This window comes from Equus quagga, chromosome 15 (genome assembly GCF_021613505.1).
Source record: "Equus quagga isolate Etosha38 chromosome 15, UCLA_HA_Equagga_1.0, whole genome shotgun sequence".
Taxonomy (NCBI): domain Eukaryota; kingdom Metazoa; phylum Chordata; class Mammalia; order Perissodactyla; family Equidae; genus Equus; species Equus quagga.
Genome location: NC_060281.1, coordinates 14058855 through 14080023, shown reverse-complemented (window position 1 = coordinate 14080023; position 21169 = coordinate 14058855). Strand labels below are relative to the sequence as shown.

Genomic DNA, 21169 nt, shown 5'->3' with positions numbered 1-21169 from the left:
CTTGGAGGGGAGATGAACATCTGTGGGTGGACAGGCACCTGTGCCCCTCCACAATCCTGGCCCTGGCCGAGGATGCTGAAGCTGCACCAGCAGCCATTCAAAACACACATGGCTGTTTGTGGCTCTCTCCCCAGGCTCAAGTTACACAGTGATGGCTAAGGTCCTGGAGACCAGGTAGAGAGGAGGAATGGATTCCTTCTGTGAGTTCTTTCTATGCTGATGGCAGTAAGCATTGGTTGACTGAAAAAGCACAGCACCAATCTCAAGAATCACCCTCCCTCCCCCATTTTTGAGTAATCTTGTCTGTCCAATGTTTGATTTCTTTTAGTTCTGAACAAAATTCTTATGAAATTTTTGGCATAAATGTAATATCTTGGATGCTTTGACAATAAAGAGAGGAGGAAGAGTATTTTCCTTCATCTTTATACATAAGCAGCTGCCCATGGTCATTTAGCCCTGGCTGATTATCAAGCTCAAGATATCCCCCTTGGCCAGCCCCATGGCTGAGTGGTTAAATTCGCGCGCTCAGCTGCGGCGGCCCAGGGTTTTGTTGGTTCGGATCCTGAGCGCAGACATGGCACCACTCATCATGCCACGTTGAGGCAGCATTCCACATGCCACAACTAGAAGGACCCACCACTAAAATGTACAACTATGTACTAGGGGGATTTGGGGAGAAAAAGCAGAAAAGAAAAAAAAAAAAAGATTGGCAACAGTTGTTAGCTCAGGTGCCAATCTTTAACAACAACAAAAAAGATATCCTCCTGTACCTCCAGTTTCTCCCAACATACAGTGCCAGTGATAGACAGGCTTCTCTTTACCCCCATGGTGAAGTGATAATGCATGGGAATGTACAGCCATTAGGTGTAGATATATGTCGTTAGATGGTGAGAGCAGTAGTGAGCAGCAAAGAAGGAAAGATCACTGGATTCACTGAGGGTCCACTGGGCAAATACATGTGCTAGGCTCTAAGTGGGGAGGAGAGGAAATTTAATGCCATGTGACCCAGTACTTGCCTATAAGAAACTTAGAGCCTACTAGGGATATAAGAAAAGGACCCAAACAACTACAGCACAGAGTTATATGTGATGGTGTCATTAAGTAAAGCAAACTGAAGGTGGCAGGAGAACTGACAGAGGATATTTCTTTGACTGGGTAAATTGGAATGCCTGGAAGAACCAGCATCTGAGAGGTGACTGCAGGGATGGATAAAGTTTTCCGAGGTAGAGATCGGGAGGGGCCCATTCCAGGTAAAGGGAACAGCCTGGACAAAGACCTGAAGAGGAATCCCCTTCCTGGCATATACCCAAGAAGACATGTACAAACTACCCGGCAGCCCTGTTTGTCAAAGCAATTAACCTGGAACAACCTGCGTGTCCATCCACAGGAGGAGGAATAAATAAATTGTGGTATTTGGAAAAATATTCAGAAAAAAATGAATCAACTAGAGCATCACGTCACAATTAGTGTGGAAAAAACACAACCCGTATCTTAAATGAAACAAAGAAGGCTGCAGAATGTTAGGTACAAAATTTATCTAATGGTTAAAAATAAACAAAAAATATATACTGTTTATGGATATTTAGTTTCATGATGTTTTTATTATATTATTCCATGTAGTTATATAATTTTATAGTGTCATAATGTTTTCACGTGAAAACATTAGTGGGAATAGAAAACACCAAATTCAGTGTATGACTGCTGCTGGTGGGGAGGGAAGGAAATGGATGGAGACAGAAGGCTTGGTCGCAGTTGCATCTATTTTATAGACAGACAGGCATACACTCATATATGCACACATACACACCTTATATATATACATAGAGATGTTTAAATCTAAAGTAAATCTGACATGTCAAGAGTTTTGACAAATAATTGTTTGTTCTATTATTCTCTATACTTTTCTGTATACTTGAAATATTTCGTAATTTCAAAATGAAAGAGAAAGTCACATGGCATGTTTAAGAATAGCGAATGGTGTAGATCAGTGGTCATCAAGCTTTAACATGACCCTTGGTAAGAAATGTCTTTTATTTTAGGAACCAGGAGTTTCATGTCGTTTCTTCTGCCTAAGATGTGGGGCACACCCTGACATATTCTGTTCTATTCACTGTTTTCTTCTGCACGAAAGCAGGCAGTGGGTGATGCTTGAAGATGCAGATTAGGACCAGGACATGGGAGGCTGTGCCTGCCAGCCTCAGGAGTGTGGGCTTTAGTTGGCAGAGAGGAGAGGGCTCCTGGTGGCTTTGAGGCCTGTCATCTTCAGAGCTGAACTTTAGCCAAATCAAATAAGATGGAACTGGAGCTGGAGATCGGAGGATGCAAGGTCAGTTAGGAGGTTATCTTGGACAGTATGTGAGCCTGCAGGGGAGGTGAAAGGAAGGACTAGATTTTGGATATCCTGCTGTTTAAGAAAAAAAAGATTTGATGCTTGGGCTTTGAGGGAAGCAGGAAGAGGAGGAGAAATTTCACTTTGATTTCAAGGCTTGATGACTGAGAGATTGATGATACCAGTAACAACTTGGTACAGCAGGAGAAGTCTGGTTTATATACACAATGCTTCAGGCACTGCTGGGACATCCAGATGGATCTAGTAAAGTCTGGGTTGAGGATTAAAAGCCATGAATTCATAATGGTTTCATGATGTTTTATGGTTTTCCATAGCAGTACATAGTACCTGGTGAGGAAAAAAGAGAAATTAGGTGTGATCGAGGTGGGGCTGTGCAGGCCGACCCAGTGGAGGGGTGGAGGGTGAGGAGGCCTGGCCAGGGTAGAGATGAAGTGGCTGGACTGGGGCTGGTTTGTGTTGGGTTGGCAGTGGGGCCAGATGAGGCAGGTAGACTAAGAGAGGAGAAAGGTTGGGGGACTGGAGCCCAGAGTATGTTAGCACTTGTGAGGAAATAGAACATGTGGAGGTCAGGAATGTTGTGATCAGGAAGGAGGAAGCTCAAGTCTGAGATCTTGGAGCTAAAATAATCCTGAGTGATGAGTAATCACTGCCTTGTAGGACTTGCAGGCTAGGCAGGTGGGTAGTTGTACTATACGGAGGTGAAAGCTGGAGCTGTGTGGCCGTTCACAGTTAGTGATCTGAACTGAGTAGATTAACTTTTCAAATGAAGCTCCTCTATGGAATAACTAATGGTTTTTAACCAAATCAGCTACTGATTATGATTACGACTTCAAGTTGTAGAAGCAACCACGCTGGGAAGTGGAGAGGAGTCTTCAGGGGTACCCTCGGGAGAGCCCTCGTGGAATGTCCTGGGAGTGAGGCTCTGGAAACACACCCAGGATGTGACTGTGAGCCAGCATTCCTGGTCCATCATCAGCTCAGAGGTAGCCAGGCACTCACTTCTGATCTAGCTCTTCCTTTTCCACTCATGTTTGATGGACTTGCTTTTTTTGAGACACAGGCAGCTGAGCTCTTGGGGCACAAAAGTCAGAAGCAGTGGGGTCTGCCCATACCTTAGGGCTGATTTGGTTTAGGGCTTTGAATAGGTCACTGAAAGTCTCTATGCCTCAGTTATTCTCACAATCAAGTAACATAAACTAAAATGCTTTTGAAAATGTCTTGAGTAATTTCCTCGTGCAACTCAATGAGTTTCACAATTTAATGTAAAAAAAGGTGCATGTACGACCAGTTACAACATAATGCTAAGAGCGTATAACAGGACATGATGAATCTGCTTGAGGCTGTTGCTACACTTCACAGAGGAGGTTATATCTGAGCCCGAATGCGAGAGAGAAGCAGGTTTTGCAGGCATGGAGGGGTACAATGAACATTGGCGACGTGAAATGTGTGGCTCGTTCAGGGAACCAGGACAGTCTGTTCTGCCTTCTCCTATGCAACAAGAATCAAAAACTAGGTCTCCTAATTCCAGCTCCAATGTTATTTCACTTTATTTTTCTTCTGCCTGACCTCTCTATTTCCTGCATCTTTGTTAGGGCTTCTTGTGCACAAAAGTACAGATGGTAACAGAAGATGGAGCAAAGTGAGCTGGTGATTGAAAATCCAGTTAACAATTTAAATACCGTTATGGACACCTATCACGTAGATGAACCACCCACAGATAAAAAACATCCAACTCAAATGTTGTTTCCTTCTTGAAAAATAGCTCACATTTTCATTATCTAAGATCTCCCCAGTTTTACCTTTAGAAGTAAAGAGGACCAAAGGAGAGTCTTATTTCACTGTCTTTGAACAATTGTCGATTGATGCATTCTGGGGCTCCTTTACTCTGGCAGTTGCTGATGGGAGAAATAAAGGATGGGTGAGTCAGTGCTCCCTCTCAAGGAGCTTGCAACCTAATACATAGGAGAGACAAGGCCCTACACTCACAACAGTGAAGTAGCGTACGAGTCCGGACGTTCTGCTCACCAAATGTGTGGAATAGGTAGATAAACCTTCAGGGAGAAAAGAAATCAAGATGGCCCAGAGAAGGCTTCCTTCTCTGATGTGGAGGTGAACTAAGGCCTGGAGGATATCTAAAGAGAAACTGAGAATGAAGTGACTTGCTTGATTCTTGGTAGCAAATAAAAAGTCTGGGTCTTGGGACCGGCGGGAGAGTGTACTGCCTTAGCAGCAAAAGGGTTAAGTTAATAGCTAGGGAAACTGCATTCCTCGCATAGTGCTCCAGCCCAGGCTTCCTTTGTTATCAGATTCTTCTGCTATGCAAAGTACAATTGCAAGATTGATCTCCTGCCAGTGGAAATCTGCAGCTCTCCTCAGGCTTCACCCGGGCTGGCCCGGTCCCGGCAGGTTTGCAGATGGGTGATGGAGCTTCCTGCAGGCGAGAGGGCTAAATGAAGCTGGGAGGCTGCGTAACTGAAGCCAAACCGCGGCTGATGAAGCCAGTGGTTACACTCTTAGGGAAAGTTCTGGGAGACTCCTGTCTCTGGGCTTTAATTAACTGGCATTCCAGACAGCAGAGCTTACCTTTACCCAAACAAGAAGTCTCCGAAGAAAAATGGTCATCACACCCCCCAACCCCGTTGATTGACCAGTGTGTTCTAAACTGTCCCCAGCTCCTCCGAATTCTCCCACTAGAATTAAACACAGATGCTATTTATTGCACGTGGAAGGTGCATGCTGTGTCTGCAATGATGCATTTTGAAAATAGTCCTGCTCGAGTTGAGGTGTGGGAGGTATAGGAAGTAACAATAAAGAAAATTCAGGAATCTCAGCTAGAGAGCTCCAGCTGGAGGAAGAGAAGAAAGCATTCGGAGAAGTATGCTCTGCTTATCTTCCCTGGGGCACAGCAGCAAATTAAGATTGTCTTTCCTGTCTCCTTCTGTCGATATTATGGGGAGCTGCAGAGGAAAAGATTCAGAGGTAGAGAGGTCACTGAGCCCGGAAGGTGGCATGTGCTCCTGGCACGTCTGTGGCACAGAGGTGTACCTCACCTGTTTTATAGTCAGGGTTCAGCCACGCCAGGTACCCATATGGTCAGGGGTTGACTGATTTATTAAGGCCATTTGGGCTTGTGTGCTGTGGGGAAAGTCTTGACAGTATTGTGTAGACTGGCTTTTCCAAGCTAAGAGAATGTGACAACTGCCTTAACCGTAGATGTCATGTAATTTTCTCCCCTTCGCTGCCCCCCGCCATGACTGTTTGCTTACATTATGGCAAATACAGCTAGGTAACTCCTACTAATAATTTTATTAATATGGTCGGCTAACTAGTTGAGCTCAAAATCCACAGAATAATGCAAATATGTATACCTTTATAAGTATTTTTTGTGGGGGAGGGTGTCTTAATATCCATTGTACTAATTAATCATGTTTTACCAATTTTTACATGTTTATGTCAAACATTCCTTTGTAGAATAGCAATAACTTCACTTTTTAAGTTACAAAAGTAGTAAATGTTCATTGTTGAAAAGTGCTATAATGATGGTATCTACCTAGAAGAAAAGTAAAATTCCCCTATAGTCCCACCACTTAGCAATATCTGTGGTAATGTTTTGACTATATGGAATTCCATGGTTTTTCTGTGCCATATGTATATATTTACTAAAAGGGGATGCATACTTTTAACTTGCTTCTTCCTTGTAATGGTGTCTTTCATTCATTTATTCGTTCAATAAATCTTTGAAGAGCATCTACTGTGTGCTAGTCAGTCACTGCTCTAAGTGCCGGGCAGCTACAGTGAAAAAACAATGGAGTCCACACATATTTCATGTGCATCTTTAACAATAAGTGTAAATATATCTATATAATTATTTTAATAGGTGCATGGTATTCCACTGTATAGATTTATCATAATTTATTATGTCAGATCTCCTATTTCTGGATATCAAGATGCTATTTATGTGTGTTAGGTTTTCTTAAATATAGGGAGGATATGTGTTGACTGCTGGTAAATCTGAATCCATGTTAAAATTATTGCTGCTAATAATAGGCTTCTGCTGGTAGTGCCACTCCTTGAAATATGATTTTATAAACAGTGATAAGATCCTTGGCCGATGTGGCTACAAAGATCGGTGTGGGTCCAGTGGCCTCTCGCTTAATGGATGACTGTGGAGATCCTGGAGCCATCTGAGGCTGTTTGCAACTCCACTTCTGTCTCTGGTTAGACCCAAGGCTGCTCAAAGCATGGTTCTGGTCCTTATAACTAGACATTAAGTTGGCATTTTGGTTGCTGTTCCTTCTCAGCCATTTGTGGTTCTGCAGTGATGTGTGAGGCTGGGCTTCCGTGGATTCTGGAAGCATTTCTTTTGCCCTCTTTGATGGAAATTGCTGTTCTTTTGTTCTCTGTCCAACAACCAGCAGGCCACCTTCCTGCCATCTGTGTGAGCTGCTCACACAGTGACACGAGGTGATGTCACAGGATCTGTCTGTTGGTGATTTCAGCACACTGCCTGACCGTCCTTACAAAGCAAACACAGCCCAGAGGAATTAGAGAATTTCACGGTGTTACAGCTTGGGGAGATTACACCCTCATTTTATGGACACAGACCCCAAGGCATGGAGAGGTTGAGTGATTTGCCGAAAGTCCTGTAATGAGTGGTAGAGCTGAAACTAGAAGTCAGGACTAATTCTAATTCCTGGTCCAGTGCTTTTCCGGGGAATCAGCTTTGCCAAGTTTGTGGTCCGTTCAAGTAGAGTCCTTGTGAGAGACCAGGAAACACCATTGCTCTGGAGTGCTTCTGTTTGGCCTCTAGATAAAATGTGATCACTACCAAACTGTGTCCGTTTCCCAAATATGGAGCTTTTATTTAATTCTCTCCTTTGTTAATCAGCGAAAGGCTTTCTGGGTAGCATGCTACAAGTGTAGCAGAATTCAGTGACTATTCCCAGTGTCAGTGTGCTTTCCTCCAACAGCCTAGGAAACGACCTCAGGCTGTAGGTTTGTGATTGGAATGCACAGTTCTGCAAAGCCGGCCACAACGATTCACATGTCTCTTTAAGATGAAAGAGGCCCGTGGGGTTTATGATCTGGGTTAGACCCACTTGGGTTGTCTGATAGATCCCACTCAGATCTTGTGGCAGTTTTCTTCTCTCGGAGAGTCCTGGAATGTGATTGACAGATAAAGTCTGGTGAAGAGCTGGGAAGCTTTGCAGCCCTGATTGCTTTTGTAAGGCCAACTGCAAATTACCTTTGCTAATGAAGCAGAGCAGCGGTGCAGCAGCATATCTGAAGTTGCATATCATCGAAAGGTATTTGAGTTTAGTCTTAGAGTGCAGTCTTTGAGGGCATAATGGTTAGCTGATCAGGCTCCAGGGCCAACTGCTTCGGTTACCTCCTGGCTCTGTAATTTACTGTGTAGCCTTGGGCAAGTCACTTAATCTCTTGTGCTTGTGTTCCCTCACCTGTAAAATGAGAAGGATGATAATAGTACTAATGCCTGGGAGGTGTTGGGAAGTTTAAATGAGTTAGTATTTGCAAAGTACCTAGAACACTGTCGGACATATGATAAACACTATATAAGTGTTTGTTATCTCTGTTATTCTGACATTTTCATTTCACTCACTTATTTATTCAACAAGTTATTGGAACATCTGCTATGAGCCAGGCACAGTGATAGGTGATAAAGGATCTTACAGTTTATTGGGCAGAGAGGCATAGAACGTAAACCAGGACATCGTAGCTATACAGTAAGGAGAGTGCGATAATGGAGGGCTAGTGCAGTGGTAGGCTAGTGCAAAGGAGAATCTGGGGGGAAGGCTTCAGGGAGGAAATTTGGACTAGGACATGAAGGATGAATAGGAGTTGGCCAGTGGGCATCAGTGGTGTGGGCATGTGCACAAGCACAATGGACTGAGAGGATGGCAGAATTCCTGGGACACCAAATAAAAGTGGCAAGGGTTGGGGGGCCTGGCGTGGTGGTGCAGCGGTTAAATTCGAGTGTTCCGCTTCGGAGGCCCAGAGTTTGCTGGTTCGGACCCCACGTGCAGACATGGCACCGCTTGGCAAGCCATGCTGTGGTAGCCGTCCCACATATAAAGTAGAGGAAGATGGGCATGGATGATAGCTCAAGGCCAGTCTTCCTCAGCAAAAAGAGGATTGGCAGCAGATGTTAGCTGAGGGCTAATCTTCCTCAAAAAAAAAGAAAAGTGGCAAGGGTGGGGATGGTTGGGGACAGTCACGGAAACACACAGGTGGAGACCAAAGGAATGGCCTCCTATATCATACAGAGATTCCTGTGGGAGATGATGAGGACTCAAAGTAGAACAGTGGCCGCAGCAGCAGCACAGTGCTCCCACTGAGTGGGAACCCAGCAGGTGAGGAGGGTGCGAGGGGCCATGAGGGCAGGGAGCATACCTGGTGTACATGACTAAATCTGCTCCTGGGAGACTGGAGACGCACCCAGACACTGCTCTGCTCGTCCACACGGCTCCTCTCTGAACGTTAAAGGGTTATTTATGGGCATCTGACACATGTTTTTACTGTGTTCATGGGACCACAAGAGTCACCAGAAACAGGTCATTTCACTGTTTTATTTAACGTTACTGAAAAGGAAATGCACGCTGGGTAGTTTTCATCAGTCAAAACTAGGTAAATAAAGCCAACCTTAAAAATGCATACTTTAGTTGTGATTTCTTTTTAAAAAGAAAATCTAAATACACAATTTTTGGCTAAAGTATCAAATTATTGCCGTGAACATAGATTTTTACCCTGCTTTTCTCTTTCCATTTTTTTTCTCAGAGTAATTGTCTGAGAAAATAGTTTTAAAGGAGCATCTGAGATAAAATGTTAAGATTAGACTCCCAAATAGTCCAAAGCATGATGTAACATTTTAAAACACTTTCTTATAAACATTAACTGAATTCATGAATTCATGGTGCAGATATCATACCCAGGTTATTAAAATAGAGGAGTTAAATAATAGTTCATATTAAAATAGAACTTTTAATTCTAGTTCCATTATAATGAGTCTAATTAAAATTCTCTACAAAGCAGTTGGGTGAAGTATTATGAGTCCCAGAAATGTAACCAAAAATGATAAATTCCTTTTCAGTTTTCAAAGATTGCACTAAAATCAATTATAAGGCAGGAAACATAGATGACTAAGTTGTAATCCTTCTGTGGGTTTAGTTCAGATGTTACTAGTACTGCAATGTGCATGTTTTGCCTCTTCAAAGTACTTTCCAACTGCTGCCCGTTTTGTTATTATTTATTCTCTTATTTTCCTAAGAGATGGAGAGAATCACCTCCTCCTACCCCCCCCCCCCACCGCCTTTTTCATGAGGAAAATGACACTGAGGAGTTGAATGTCGGGCTTGGCTGGACAGCTAATTGAGAAGAGCGAATAAAAACAGCCAGAGCTCCCAACTCCCAAACCATTATTTCTTTTTTCCCTCAACTTCGCCAAACAGAAGGAAATTGATGCCATATGTCTGGGCCTGAAGAACTGTTCATTCAGTAAATAATTATTAGGTGTATAATTATTTTATAGGCTGCATGCTGTTTTTGACCTGGGAACTTGCACACTGCACAGTCCTGGCCCCTCAAGGAGCGACTGGGGAAGTGGGCAGAGGAGCCAGTGATGGGGCGTCAGGAGAGAAGTGTGCTGGGGGCAGGCCAGGCAGCCGGGTGCTGGGGAGAGCCCTCATCCTGGCCTTGGCGTAGGGAAACGTGCCTCGCCTGGCAGAGCTGGCTCCCGGGCAGAATGTTGATGACCTGGGGTTGCAGGGCCCAGGGTGCCGAGGTTGTCACTGGAGATAGTGTGGCACTTTTGAAAAACTCCCAGTATTGTAATCTAGGCCATCGAAGCTGCCTGGAGGCAGGGGCCCTCTCTGGGTGAGGAGGGTGGAGTAGGAAAGAGGTCGACAGAAGGGCCTGTTTGCAGGTTAAGGGTTTAGAGTTTGTGTTGTAAATAATGTTGAGCTACCGAGGGATTTGTGGAGGGGAGTGGTGATCAGATTTCCATATTTTTTTTCTTTTTTTTGAGGAAGATTAGCCCTGAGCTAACACCTGCTGCCAATCCTCTTCTTTTTGCTGAGGAAGACTGGTCCTGAGCTAACATCCGTGCCCATCTTCCTCTACTTTATTTGTGGGATGCCTACCACAGCCTGGTGTGCCAAGTGGTGCAATGTCCGCACCCGGGATCCGAACCGGTGAACCCCGGGCTGCCGGAGTGAGAACGTGCAAACTTAACCATTCCACCACTGGGCCTGCCCCAGATTTCCATTTTTAAACTGTCACCTGGATGTGGTTTGGAGAATGAAGTGAGGGTCTGGGGACATGAGGCAGGGGAACCATTGCTTGAGCAAGAAAGCTCCGTTATGAGTCTGCCGTTTTCATCATCTACATAAGTTCATTTTGAAGGCCTGGATTAAGGGAGAGCAGTAGAAATGTAAAGGACGAATGGATTCGGAAACGTGGAGATAAAATCAGCAGGCCTAGATGACTGAGTAGATGTAGCCGGATCAAGGGGGCTGGGCCGGAGGAGAAGTGTAAAGACGTTGAGTTTGAAGTGCCCGTGCGATACTCAGTTGGACAAATCCAGAGCCGTCGGATATTTGAATCCAAACCTCAGGAAAGATCTGGCTGGAGGCAAATGTTTGGGAATACAGGTGCTAGCTGAAGCCAGGGGCATGGGAGAAGTACCCGTGTGAGAGGTACCATGGATGCAGAAAAGGAGGCAGATGGCTCCCCAGGAAGACCACAGTTGACAGGGATGGTGGGAGAAGAAAACAGGCTAGACCGGAGAGGGTAGTGTCACTTAAGCCAATAGAGGAGGCATTGGTCAGCTGTGTGAATCCCCTGGGGCTCAGGTGACAGAAAGGATTGAACAAGCTAAAGCTTCAGGGATGAGAAATGACTCCCATCCTCCCTCTGCAGCATCACATCTAAACTCCTTATCTAATGCTGCAGGCACCTACCCCACTCGCTTCCTCATTCCTCCCCAACAGCACCTCTTCTCAGGGGCCCACAAAGAAGCCACGCCATTCATACGCTCACTTTTCAACCCTTTCCTGGAACGCCCCGCTCCTCACCCCTTCATTTGTCTAAGTCCCGTCCAGCCTTCCAGGCCCAGCACAAGTCCTGTTTCCCCCACGGCTGCCCCAGCGTGCCCTGAGTGAGCTCTGCTCTCTAGAGACCTGTTTGTATTTCACTCTACTTGACACTTGATTCCATGCAGTCTGCTGATGTTGGCTGTTGATTCATGAAGTTTGACTCTTCTCATAAGCTGTTTGAGGTAAGGAGTCTTATTTTATTCTTCCTCTGTGGCCTTTGTGGCCTGGAATATTGTTGAGCAGACAATCCTTGCTCTGAAAAACTCTCTGGTTGATCAAAATTATCAAGACTTGAGCTTATCCAGATCATGAGGATTCATGAGGGAGATTTACATTTCAGCTGTCCCAGCAGAGGAGTTGGAGTGTACTGTGTGCAAGGAGATCATTCTAAGATGCGTCTTTGTCAGCTGATGGAGGAGTGCAGGGGGACAGAGGCCAGGAATGACGGAGGGGCCCTTACGCAGAGCTGCCACCAGGAGGGCTGGAAGGTGTGTGTCTACATCCACATCATGATGCCAGCATGTGGTTTCCTCCAAAACACGCTCTCAGACTTTACAGCTGGCCCTTTGAAGCCTACTTCTGGAAGCACTGCCCATTCTGGCTTGGTGAAAGTAAGGCCTGTCTAGGGGTAAATGGATCGCATTGGGCAGTTGCTTCTGAAATTAGTGATGATGAAAGAATTATAACTCATTACCGTCGCTGTGGCTGTGGTGGCGGCTCTCAGATGAAGGGGATTTTGTGGCAGGGAAGAGGTAGTTGCTAAGCAATAAAGAAAGAAAGAATCCCCTCTCTCTCTTAGTTTAGAATTTTTCATGACCCTGGACTTCCAAAGGGAATTATAGATCCTTTTCTTCTGTAGAGAGAGGACCTCGGTCTTTGCAGCCCTCCCATTGCTGAGGGAGGAGACGGGTCATACTCTGAGTTGGAGGCCATGGTGGTCACGTCCCTGGAACATGGAAGTTCCTTTGTCGGTGTCCGGCTACATACTCCAGAGGATGGAGTTATAAGGAGACTCTGGGACTGGTGTGGCTGCATTTTGAAGATCCTTGAAAAAGTAGGTCTCATTTTCAAGTGAAATGATGGGTCTGTCAATTTTTTTTACTGTGGACCTTTTCCACGGAAATTAAAGTTAATATCCTTTTGGTCTTGTACCTCTCTGCTTCTTAGTTCTATAAAGCTCTTCCTAGTTTATTTTCCACAAGCAGGAGAGAAGTAGAAATAATTTTCTGCAAAGGACTTGTCCACAGAAAGCCCTGAGGTTCGATTGGTGGTATGAGGACTGGAGGAATCTTGAGGTCAGAGCTCTGCCAACAGGTTTCTGTAAACTGACAATAAGGCAGTGTCATGGTCTGTCCTTTCTCTCTTGGAACAGATGGAGGCCAGTTGGTTCCCAGGTCTGAACTGTGCTCAGTTCCAACCATCAGACAACCAAAACCCAAGATTTCAGTCTTTAGAAATTCAGTTGCGCCGTTGGTTTATAAGAGCCTGCAATTGTGCTTGGCACCCTGTTGTAGAGGCTCTGAAGAGGAGCACAAAGTGTGCGCTCCTGTGTTATTTAACTCTGGATGCAGAAGTGTCTCCGTTGATTCGGGTGCCCAGAGGTGATGGAAACGTCCTTGATCTTAGATGGTAATGCAGGTGGGACCTATCAAGGAGCATCTTTAGGGGTTCCTTCTTCTATAGCTCATATCCCCAGTGACTCACCTCTATTTCTCCCAACCACAAAAACAGACCGATATTTTCATCTGATTCCCTCTCTGCTTCACAAGAGTTGGCAGAAGCCTGTAGCTAAAGAACAGAGCCCTTTAATTCCCCCATGCACCAACAAGCCCCACTCCCCCAGATTATATGCTTCTCGGCCAACAGCAACAAGACATCATGTTCCAGGCCTAGCCCTGCGGTGGGTCCACCTGATCCCAGGGCGAGTGTACCCCACCTGTTCCCACCTCCCCTGTCCCTTACTCCTGCTGTGCTTGGTCACCAACTGCCCCCAGATCAGTTGGAGGATTCTCCATCCAGCCCTTCACTCTCAGGCGCCCGGATCCCTCTGCTGGCTGACAGCAGAAGCACTGCTGAGCTTTTTCTGTTTGTTTGTTTTTAAATGGCTTTATATATTCTGAGGACCATTTTTCTTTCTCTCACTCTCCCTCTTTCTGTCTTTTTTTTTTTTTTAAAGATTTGATTTTTTCCTTTTTCTCCCCAAAGCCCCCCGGTACATAGTTGTATATTCTTAGTTGTGGATCCTCCTAGTTATGGCATGTGGGAGGCCGCCCCAGCATGGCCCCATGAGCGGTACCATGTCCGCACCCAGGATTTGAACCAGCGAAACCCCAGGCCGCCGCAGCGGAGGGTGCGAACTCAACCACTCGGCCACCGGGCCAGCCCCTCTTTCTGTCTTTCTGACTGATTCTGTAATCCTTAATAAGTTTCTCTTGGGTTCTTAATTCCTACATTGAGCACCAGTCCATGGCCCGTTCCTAAAAGGGAAACACTGGTCAGTACTGGCTAAACAAATGACCCAATACAGTGTTACGGGGCCACCACAGAAGTAGGCACGTGTTGCAGAGGGGGCACTAGATCCTCCACTGGTGAACCAGCCCCGTTGCTCGCACCAGTGTTGGTCCTAATAGTGGCCGATGTTTTTGTGGACTTGGAACCCAGCACTTTGTTAAGCACTCTACAAGCATTACATCATACAGTCCTCGCATCAGCCTTGTGAGGCAGCTTCTGTTTGTCATTAGCTCTGTTTCCCAGATGACAAAGCCCATGCTGGAGTTCCACGGCTTGTCGATGGTGGGGCTCAGGGTTGGAGCTCAGGTTTGGAGCTCAGGTCTCTGGTGCCAGTGTCCTACTTGGACCTGCACAGTGAGAGCTCCTCAGGCGCTCAGGGCTCTCCAGGGCCTTATCTCAGCTTCAGTTCTTTGACCTTACTCGCTGCCTAGAGATCTCTTTCCCCCTCATCTTGTCTTGGGAATTCTGACTTTTCCTTCAAGACAAGGTTCAGGGGTCACTTGGAGAAGCCTGTAGACTCCTCCCTCCCCTACCTTCTATTTTGGTTGTGTTTGCGGACACCCAGCCTGTGAACCAGGGCTCGCCTCCCAGGGAGTGCTCATCCTGTTAACTGCCCAAGGCCGGTCGTCTGCTCCCGGCAAGACGTGCCGTTGTCAGGAGGCAGGGCAGTAGGAGAGAAAGGGTTTCTTTATTACAGCTTGCTAGCCAGAGGGAAGATGGCAAGAACCATCTTACAGAACAAAGACTACAGGCCAATTATATGCATGACTGGTCTCCAAGTGGAGCCTCCATCTGACCTTCATTTGGTCCTGGTTCCTGACAGTCCTTTGTTTTACTGGATTAGATATGCATCAGAGAATGGAGCAAGGCTTATACCCTGATCTTTCAATTGTCATTGATGATGGCTATCAGCATAGACTCTCTGCCTTGGGGGTCATCGCATTCTTAGAGGACTCAAAAGAACAAAGTTAGCATCTTATTGCTGCTTGGAGGGACCACAAAATCTACAGAGCATGTCTGGGCTAGTTAATCAGAGGTCATTGGGAGTTACAATAAGGTTTCTTTTCTACAATGTGGCTTCCCTCACGTTGTGTTGAGCCGGTACCAATCCCACATTTTGTCACGATTTCGCTACTTGTCTGTCTGCCCCGGTGGACTCTGACCTCCTTGAAGGCACGGAGTCTATCTTATCAGTCTTTGTCTCCCCAACACAGAGCCCAGCTCTCAGTAATGATAATAACATTAGTACTTAACGTTGACTGAGCACCTGTTTTGGGCCAGGCAGAGTGCTAAGCATTTCGTATTTTAGATTCTCTCATTTAACCATCACAACCACCTATATGATAGGGGGAATTATTACTCCCATTTTACAGATGGAGAAACTGAAGCTTGAGAGTTCTGTAACTTGCCCAAGGTTACCCAGTAAGTGGCCAAAACCAGGCTGGACTCCAGGTCTCCCTGAACTTTTTTTACATTTTATTAATTTTCATGCCCTACATTTTAGACCTGATTAGATATTTTTCTCTTTCAATATTAAGAGGGGTGAGCAGGAAGATTAAATTTTCTTCCCTAAAATTAGTGGTGCCTTGAGAAGCACTTGCTGCCTCTCTCCTAGCAGAAGGGCTTGGAAGGAAGGGGGCCATTTAGATACATCAGGTTTTGAACTTTTCTGAGGAAAAGAGTTTGGGAAATGTGAAGTACAGAAGGTAACTGGAGAGATGCTGAAAATCCATTTCTTTACTCAGTAAAGGCACATGAAATTTTGCTGCTATTTTATAAAATAATCACTGTGCTTCTCTGGCTCATCTATCATCCAAAAACTCTAAGTGTAAGTTAAGCTTTTTCTTTTCTTTTCTTTTTGTGAGGAAGATTGGCCCTGAGCTAACATCTGTTACCAATCTTCCCCTTTTTGCTTGAGGAAGCTTGTCACCGAGCTAACATCTGTGCCAATCTTCCTCTATTTTATGTGGGACACCACCACAGCATGGCTTGATGAGCAGTGCTAGGTCCATGTCCCGGATCCAAACCTGCGAAGCCTTGGCCGCCAAAAGCAGAGCTCATGAACTTAACCACTACGCCACTGGGCCAGCCCCCAAGTTAAGCATTTTTGAGACCTGAAATTCATTGAGTACCCAGGATTTAGGTACCCAGGAGAGACAAGTCTAAAACTACTTATTTTCCAGAGCCTAATTTAAAAACCAAAAACTAAACAAAAAACTCAATCTTTGCAATTAGATTTTATGTTAAATTTAGGCCATGTGTTAATTTTGTTCAACAGCTAAAATATTTCCCAGGAGTGCCTTGGTCTTTACCAACCTAATGGATGACTCATTTGCCTCTCTTTACTTTGAGGTTCAAGTTACCTTTGCTTATCTCAGATTTTCAAGTTACCAAATAAATTAGTGGATAATTTAAAATGAGGTGCTCAGGAAATGTAGGCTATCATTAGTAATATCAATATTTATCAGTTTCATATTTCGATAAAATATTTCAGACTATTAGAGCCTGCCTCATGATTAGATTTTAATAATATCTGGAAAACTCCACAGCCTTTAAAGGTACCCTTGCTTACCTCTAGATATCGTTAAAAGAGGGTGGCTAACATTCCCATTTTACAGCCTGTGACTGCCTCACTCTAGTGTGTAGAAGTGACAAACTCAGAATGTTAGGGTAGTAAGGTATCTTGGTCCAACTCTATTGTTCTAGGGATTAAAAAAATGGGGCTCAAAGAAGCTGTCTACAGCTCCCTGACTCCCCTAATGCACTAGGAAGCCACTTTCCATTAAGAAAACCCACAGTCCCTTCGCTGTCTTAGCTCCGTCCCTCTCTCACTGCGTTCTTGCCCGTTTTACTTTCCTTCCTGTAGGTTGCGTGCCCGTCCGGCCGTGCTGTGGAGCCATGACCACCGCCATCCTGGAGCGCCTGAGCACCCTGTCTGTGAGCGGGCAGCAGCTGCGCCGTCTGCCCAAGATCCTGGAGGATGGGCTTCCCAAGATGCCGTGCACCGTGCTGGAGACAGATGTGCCCCAGCTCTTCCGGGAGCCTTACATCCGCACGGGCTACCGGCCCACGGGACACGAGTGGCGCTACTACTTCCTCAGCCTCTTTCAGAAACACAACGAGGTGGTCAATGTCTGGACCCACTTGCTGGCGGCGCTGGCTGTCCTCTTGCGATTCTGGGCCTTTGCCGAGGCTGAGGCCTTGCCGTGGGCCTCTCCCCACGCCCTGCCCCTGCTCCTCTATGTCCTGTCCTCCATCACTTACCTCACCTTCAGCCTCCTGGCCCACCTGCTGCAGTCCAAGTCGGAGCTCTCCCACTACACCTTCTACTTTGTGGACTATATTGGCGTGAGCGTGTACCAGTACGGCAGTGCCTTGGTTCACTTCTTCTACAGCTCTGACCAGGCCTGGTACGAGCGCTTCTGGCTTTTCTTCTTGCCAGCGGCTGCCTTCTGTGGCTGGTTGTCTTGCGCTGGCTGTTGCTATGCCAAGTATCGTTACCGGAGGCCTTACCCAGTCATGAGGAAGATCTGTCAAGTGGTCCCTGCAGGGCTGGCCTTCATCCTAGACATCAGCCCTGTGGCACACCGAGTGGCCCTGTGCCACCTGGCTGGGTGCCAGGAGCAGGCTGCCTGGTACCACACGCTCCAGATCCTCTTCTTCCTGGTCAGCGCCTACTTCTTCTCCTGCCCGGTCCCTGAGAAGTACTTCCCGGGTTCCTGTGACATTGTGGGCCATGGACATCAGATCTTCCACGCCTTTCTGTCTGTCTGCACACTATCCCAGCTGGAGGCCGTCCTCCTGGACTACCAGGGGCGGCAGGAGATCTTCCTGCAGCGCCACAGCGCCTTGTCCATCTACATGGCCTGTCTCTCCTTCTTCTTTTTGGCCGCCTGCAGCGCTGCCACCGCAGCCCTCCTGAGGCACAAAGTCAAAGCCAGACTGACGAAGAAAGATTCCTGAGGCTGGGAGGTGGGGAAAGGTGTGGAGGTGGCCCACTGTGATTCCGGAAAACTTGATACGACAATAGGTGTTGACTTTTTTGTTTTTAAGAGTTGGCTTTTAAATTAATACGTATTTCCAAGGGTATGCTATGACTACGGCATTGGAAAGCCAAAGGATTCAAGAGTTTTGTTGTTGCTATCATTGTTAATAAAAGGAGTATTCCTTGTCCCTCTGGGTCATAGCCTTATAAGGAGCAGGAAGGGAAGGGACCTTGGCTAAGATTCATGGAACACTGAATTAAAGAGAACCATCTTCATGCCTGAAAATTTAGTAGAATTCTGAATTGGACTAAAGTGTAAGCAGGTGGCTGGTCCACACCCTGTTGGAATGGCCATCTTACTATGCTGCTCTTTGGTAATTGAATAAATTGACCCAAGGACCTGATTTCATATTGTCCAGGGTGGAGAAGTCAGAATCTTCAAGATGATTCAGTGAAACCCTTAGACGTAAGGAACTACTCAGTTTACCTGATTTCTGGTCCCTTCTCTCTCACCTGTTCTAACACTGACCCTTCTCTCAGGATGACATCTGCCTGGCTGTTTCTCTGAAGAGCTGTTCACTCCCATCCGTACCTTGCATCGTAATATAGAGGACCAGGAAGCAGTCATCCTTCCAGGAAATGCTTGGATCCATGTGGACATTCAGGAAGCTTATTCTCATATAATACTGATGTAAACGGTACTAGAAAGTTCAGTGCCAAGAGCCAAGAGGCCTAACCAACAAGCATGGATACTGTTTGGTGCCATGGGACCCTTCTGTTTTCATACCTGTGGACTGCAGGATTGCTTAAGATCTCTTAGGGCTGCCTTACAGGACAAGATATCGGGGGCTTGCCCCAGGGAACCTTCTCCAGATTTTGACCATCTTCAAAAAGCCCCTGGTAGAGTGAATTGGTTCTTCTTTTTTGTTTTTTGTTTTTTTTTTTAGGAGATTAGCCTTGAGCTAACTACTGCTAATCCTCCTCAGTTTGCCGAGGAAGAGTGGCCCTGAGCCAACATCCATGCCCATCTTCCTCCACTCCATACATGGCTTTTGGCAAACGTTGCCATGTCCGCACCTGGGATCCGAACCGGCGAACCCCGGGCCGCCAAGAAGCGGAACGTGCAAATTTAACCGCTGCGCCACCGGGCCGGCCCCTGAATTGGTTCTTAGAGTCTCACTAAGGATCTGATTATTTCAAGAGGAATCCAAAGTCCAGCCTCTTAAATAGATGCTGCCCCATGCAGGACTCATGTAACCACCCTAGTTCAGGACTCTCAGATAGGCAGTTGTGCCTCAATTTAGAGCAGAACCCTTAAAATAATCAAACCCCAGGACAGGCGACCTTGTGTGCTCACTGTGGGTTGGTCCTTGAAGGTTCCTTTGGGTAAGAATGGTGAACTGGACACCTAGTAGGTGGAATGCTCTGCTTGGAACATCACTGTCCAGCAGCTTCTATGGCAGGTGGCACTTGACGTGTCCTGGCCACGCAGCCTGCTCTGAGGACTGACTTCCGCACTGATCCAATGAAGGGGGCTGCATTGATCAAAGCACCGTGGAAGCCTTCTCCACAGGGGCCACTTTTCCTGTCAGTATGAAGTCCCAATTGACCAAAAAGAGAAGTGGTTCATTTTCACTCCAGTTTGATGAACCTCTATTACCAGGGTACTTTATTGTCTTCAAATCTTTGTTTTACCTTTCTCTGAGAGATTTGTGGGGTTTGTGCCTTATAAATGGGAACATATAAACACTTTACTTAATATATAGCCACACGCATTTTCAGTTTGGGATTAATGGGATAAGAACAAAAGGAATTCATTGTTTTCTAACCAGTGGATGAAAGAAATTTCAGAAAACCAGAATTGCTTCTCTCTCAAAAGACCCTCTCAACCTATATTTTCGGGGGGAAAAAAAAAGATATTCAACTGAAGCTTTCCTATAATCTTTATATTAAGAAAGTGTCTGTCTTGTCAGTTATGTAGTTTTTCTAGATGGGTTTCTCCTGTGAATCCTCAAATACCTGAACTTCTGTGCTACCCAAGTGTTTGACACAAGCTTCTGGTGTTGATGCCAAATTCACCACAAATAAAGTTAGCAAAACTGAACCGGGTTGAGCTAGACAAGGGAATGAGGGGGTTGTGCAAACACATTTCAAGTCAAAGTTCAGTTTAAAATGGGGGACTAGAAAGTCTTTGAAATGTTTGTTATCATGGATTGAAAGATCATATTCTTTTAAAAGTTGGAAGGAAGATGTAAGTCAAGCTTTTGGATGTAACTGTGGTGGTCATGGTGGGCAGAGATCTTTAGGCCAAAGGCAAGTACTTTTTATGAGAGAAAACAGGAAGCAGAGCAGTGATCCCCAAGTGCAGTCCACATACCAATGCCAGCTTGCACGCTGTCAACGGTCTGTGACAAGATAAGTACAGACAGACTAACTTTTAGATATTGCCATAAAATTTTTATTTTAATTTACACAAGGATTGGTCCCTCAAGTGATTGGAGAATTTTTTTTTTTTGCTGACAAAGATTTGCCTTGAGCTAACAGCTGTTGCCAATCTTCCTCTTTTTGTATGTGAGCCACCACCACAGCATGGCCACTGACAAAGCGCTGTAGGTCCACGTCCAGGAACCGAAGCCTGGGCAGCTGAAGCAGAGCATGCCGAACTTAACCATTAGGCCACCAGGGCTGGCCCTGGAAAGCTTTTTAAAAAGGTTTTCACCAGAGCTATTTGAGAAGCTTTGAGGTAGGAGACTATGTCATTAGAAATACCAGTATCCCATTAGAAATATGTAAACAGGAAATGCAGATGTTTTTAACTACGCAGACTTTTGAGGGCTCACATACTCCTTTTAAAACATTTTCATTAAAATGAGTGTATCAGTCAGGGCCTGCCCCATGGCTAAGTGGTTGGATTTGCACACTTTGCTTTGGCGGCCCTGGGTTTCGCCACTTCGGATCCTGGGTGCAGACCTAGCACCGCTCATCAGGCCATGCTGGGGTGGCCACATGACCCACAGCTAAAATATACAGCTATGTACTGGGGTGCTTTGGGGAGAAAAAGGGAAAATAAAAGAAATAAAAATAAGGAAAAAAATGAGTGTATCAGTAAGAAGAGCCCTAGTTTTTTTTTTTTTTTCCAAAGATTTTATTTTTTTCCTTTTTCTCCTCAAAGCCCCCCGGTACATAGCTGTATATTCTTCATTGTGGGTCCTT

At 45.7% G+C, this 21169-nt stretch overlaps 1 protein-coding gene across 3 annotated transcripts in view; it reads left to right on the top strand.

The window, feature by feature from the left end:
* The window catches only part of PAQR8 (progestin and adipoQ receptor family member 8), a 38879-nt gene extending 18355 nt beyond the window's left edge, over window positions 1–20524 (top strand). For 2 of the 3 annotated variants that reach the window (XM_046638853.1, XM_046638854.1), the window contains exon 2: window positions 16838–20524. In XM_046638853.1, coding sequence (XP_046494809.1) covers window positions 16870–17934 — 1065 coding nt within the window. In that variant the 5' untranslated portion in view covers window positions 16838–16869 and the 3' untranslated portion in view covers window positions 17935–20524. Of the gene's footprint in view, window positions 1–12441; window positions 12515–16837 lie in introns of those variants that run through there. The other variant, XM_046638856.1, reaches the window with a different exon arrangement.
* The last annotated feature ends 645 nt before the right edge of the window (window positions 20525–21169 follow it).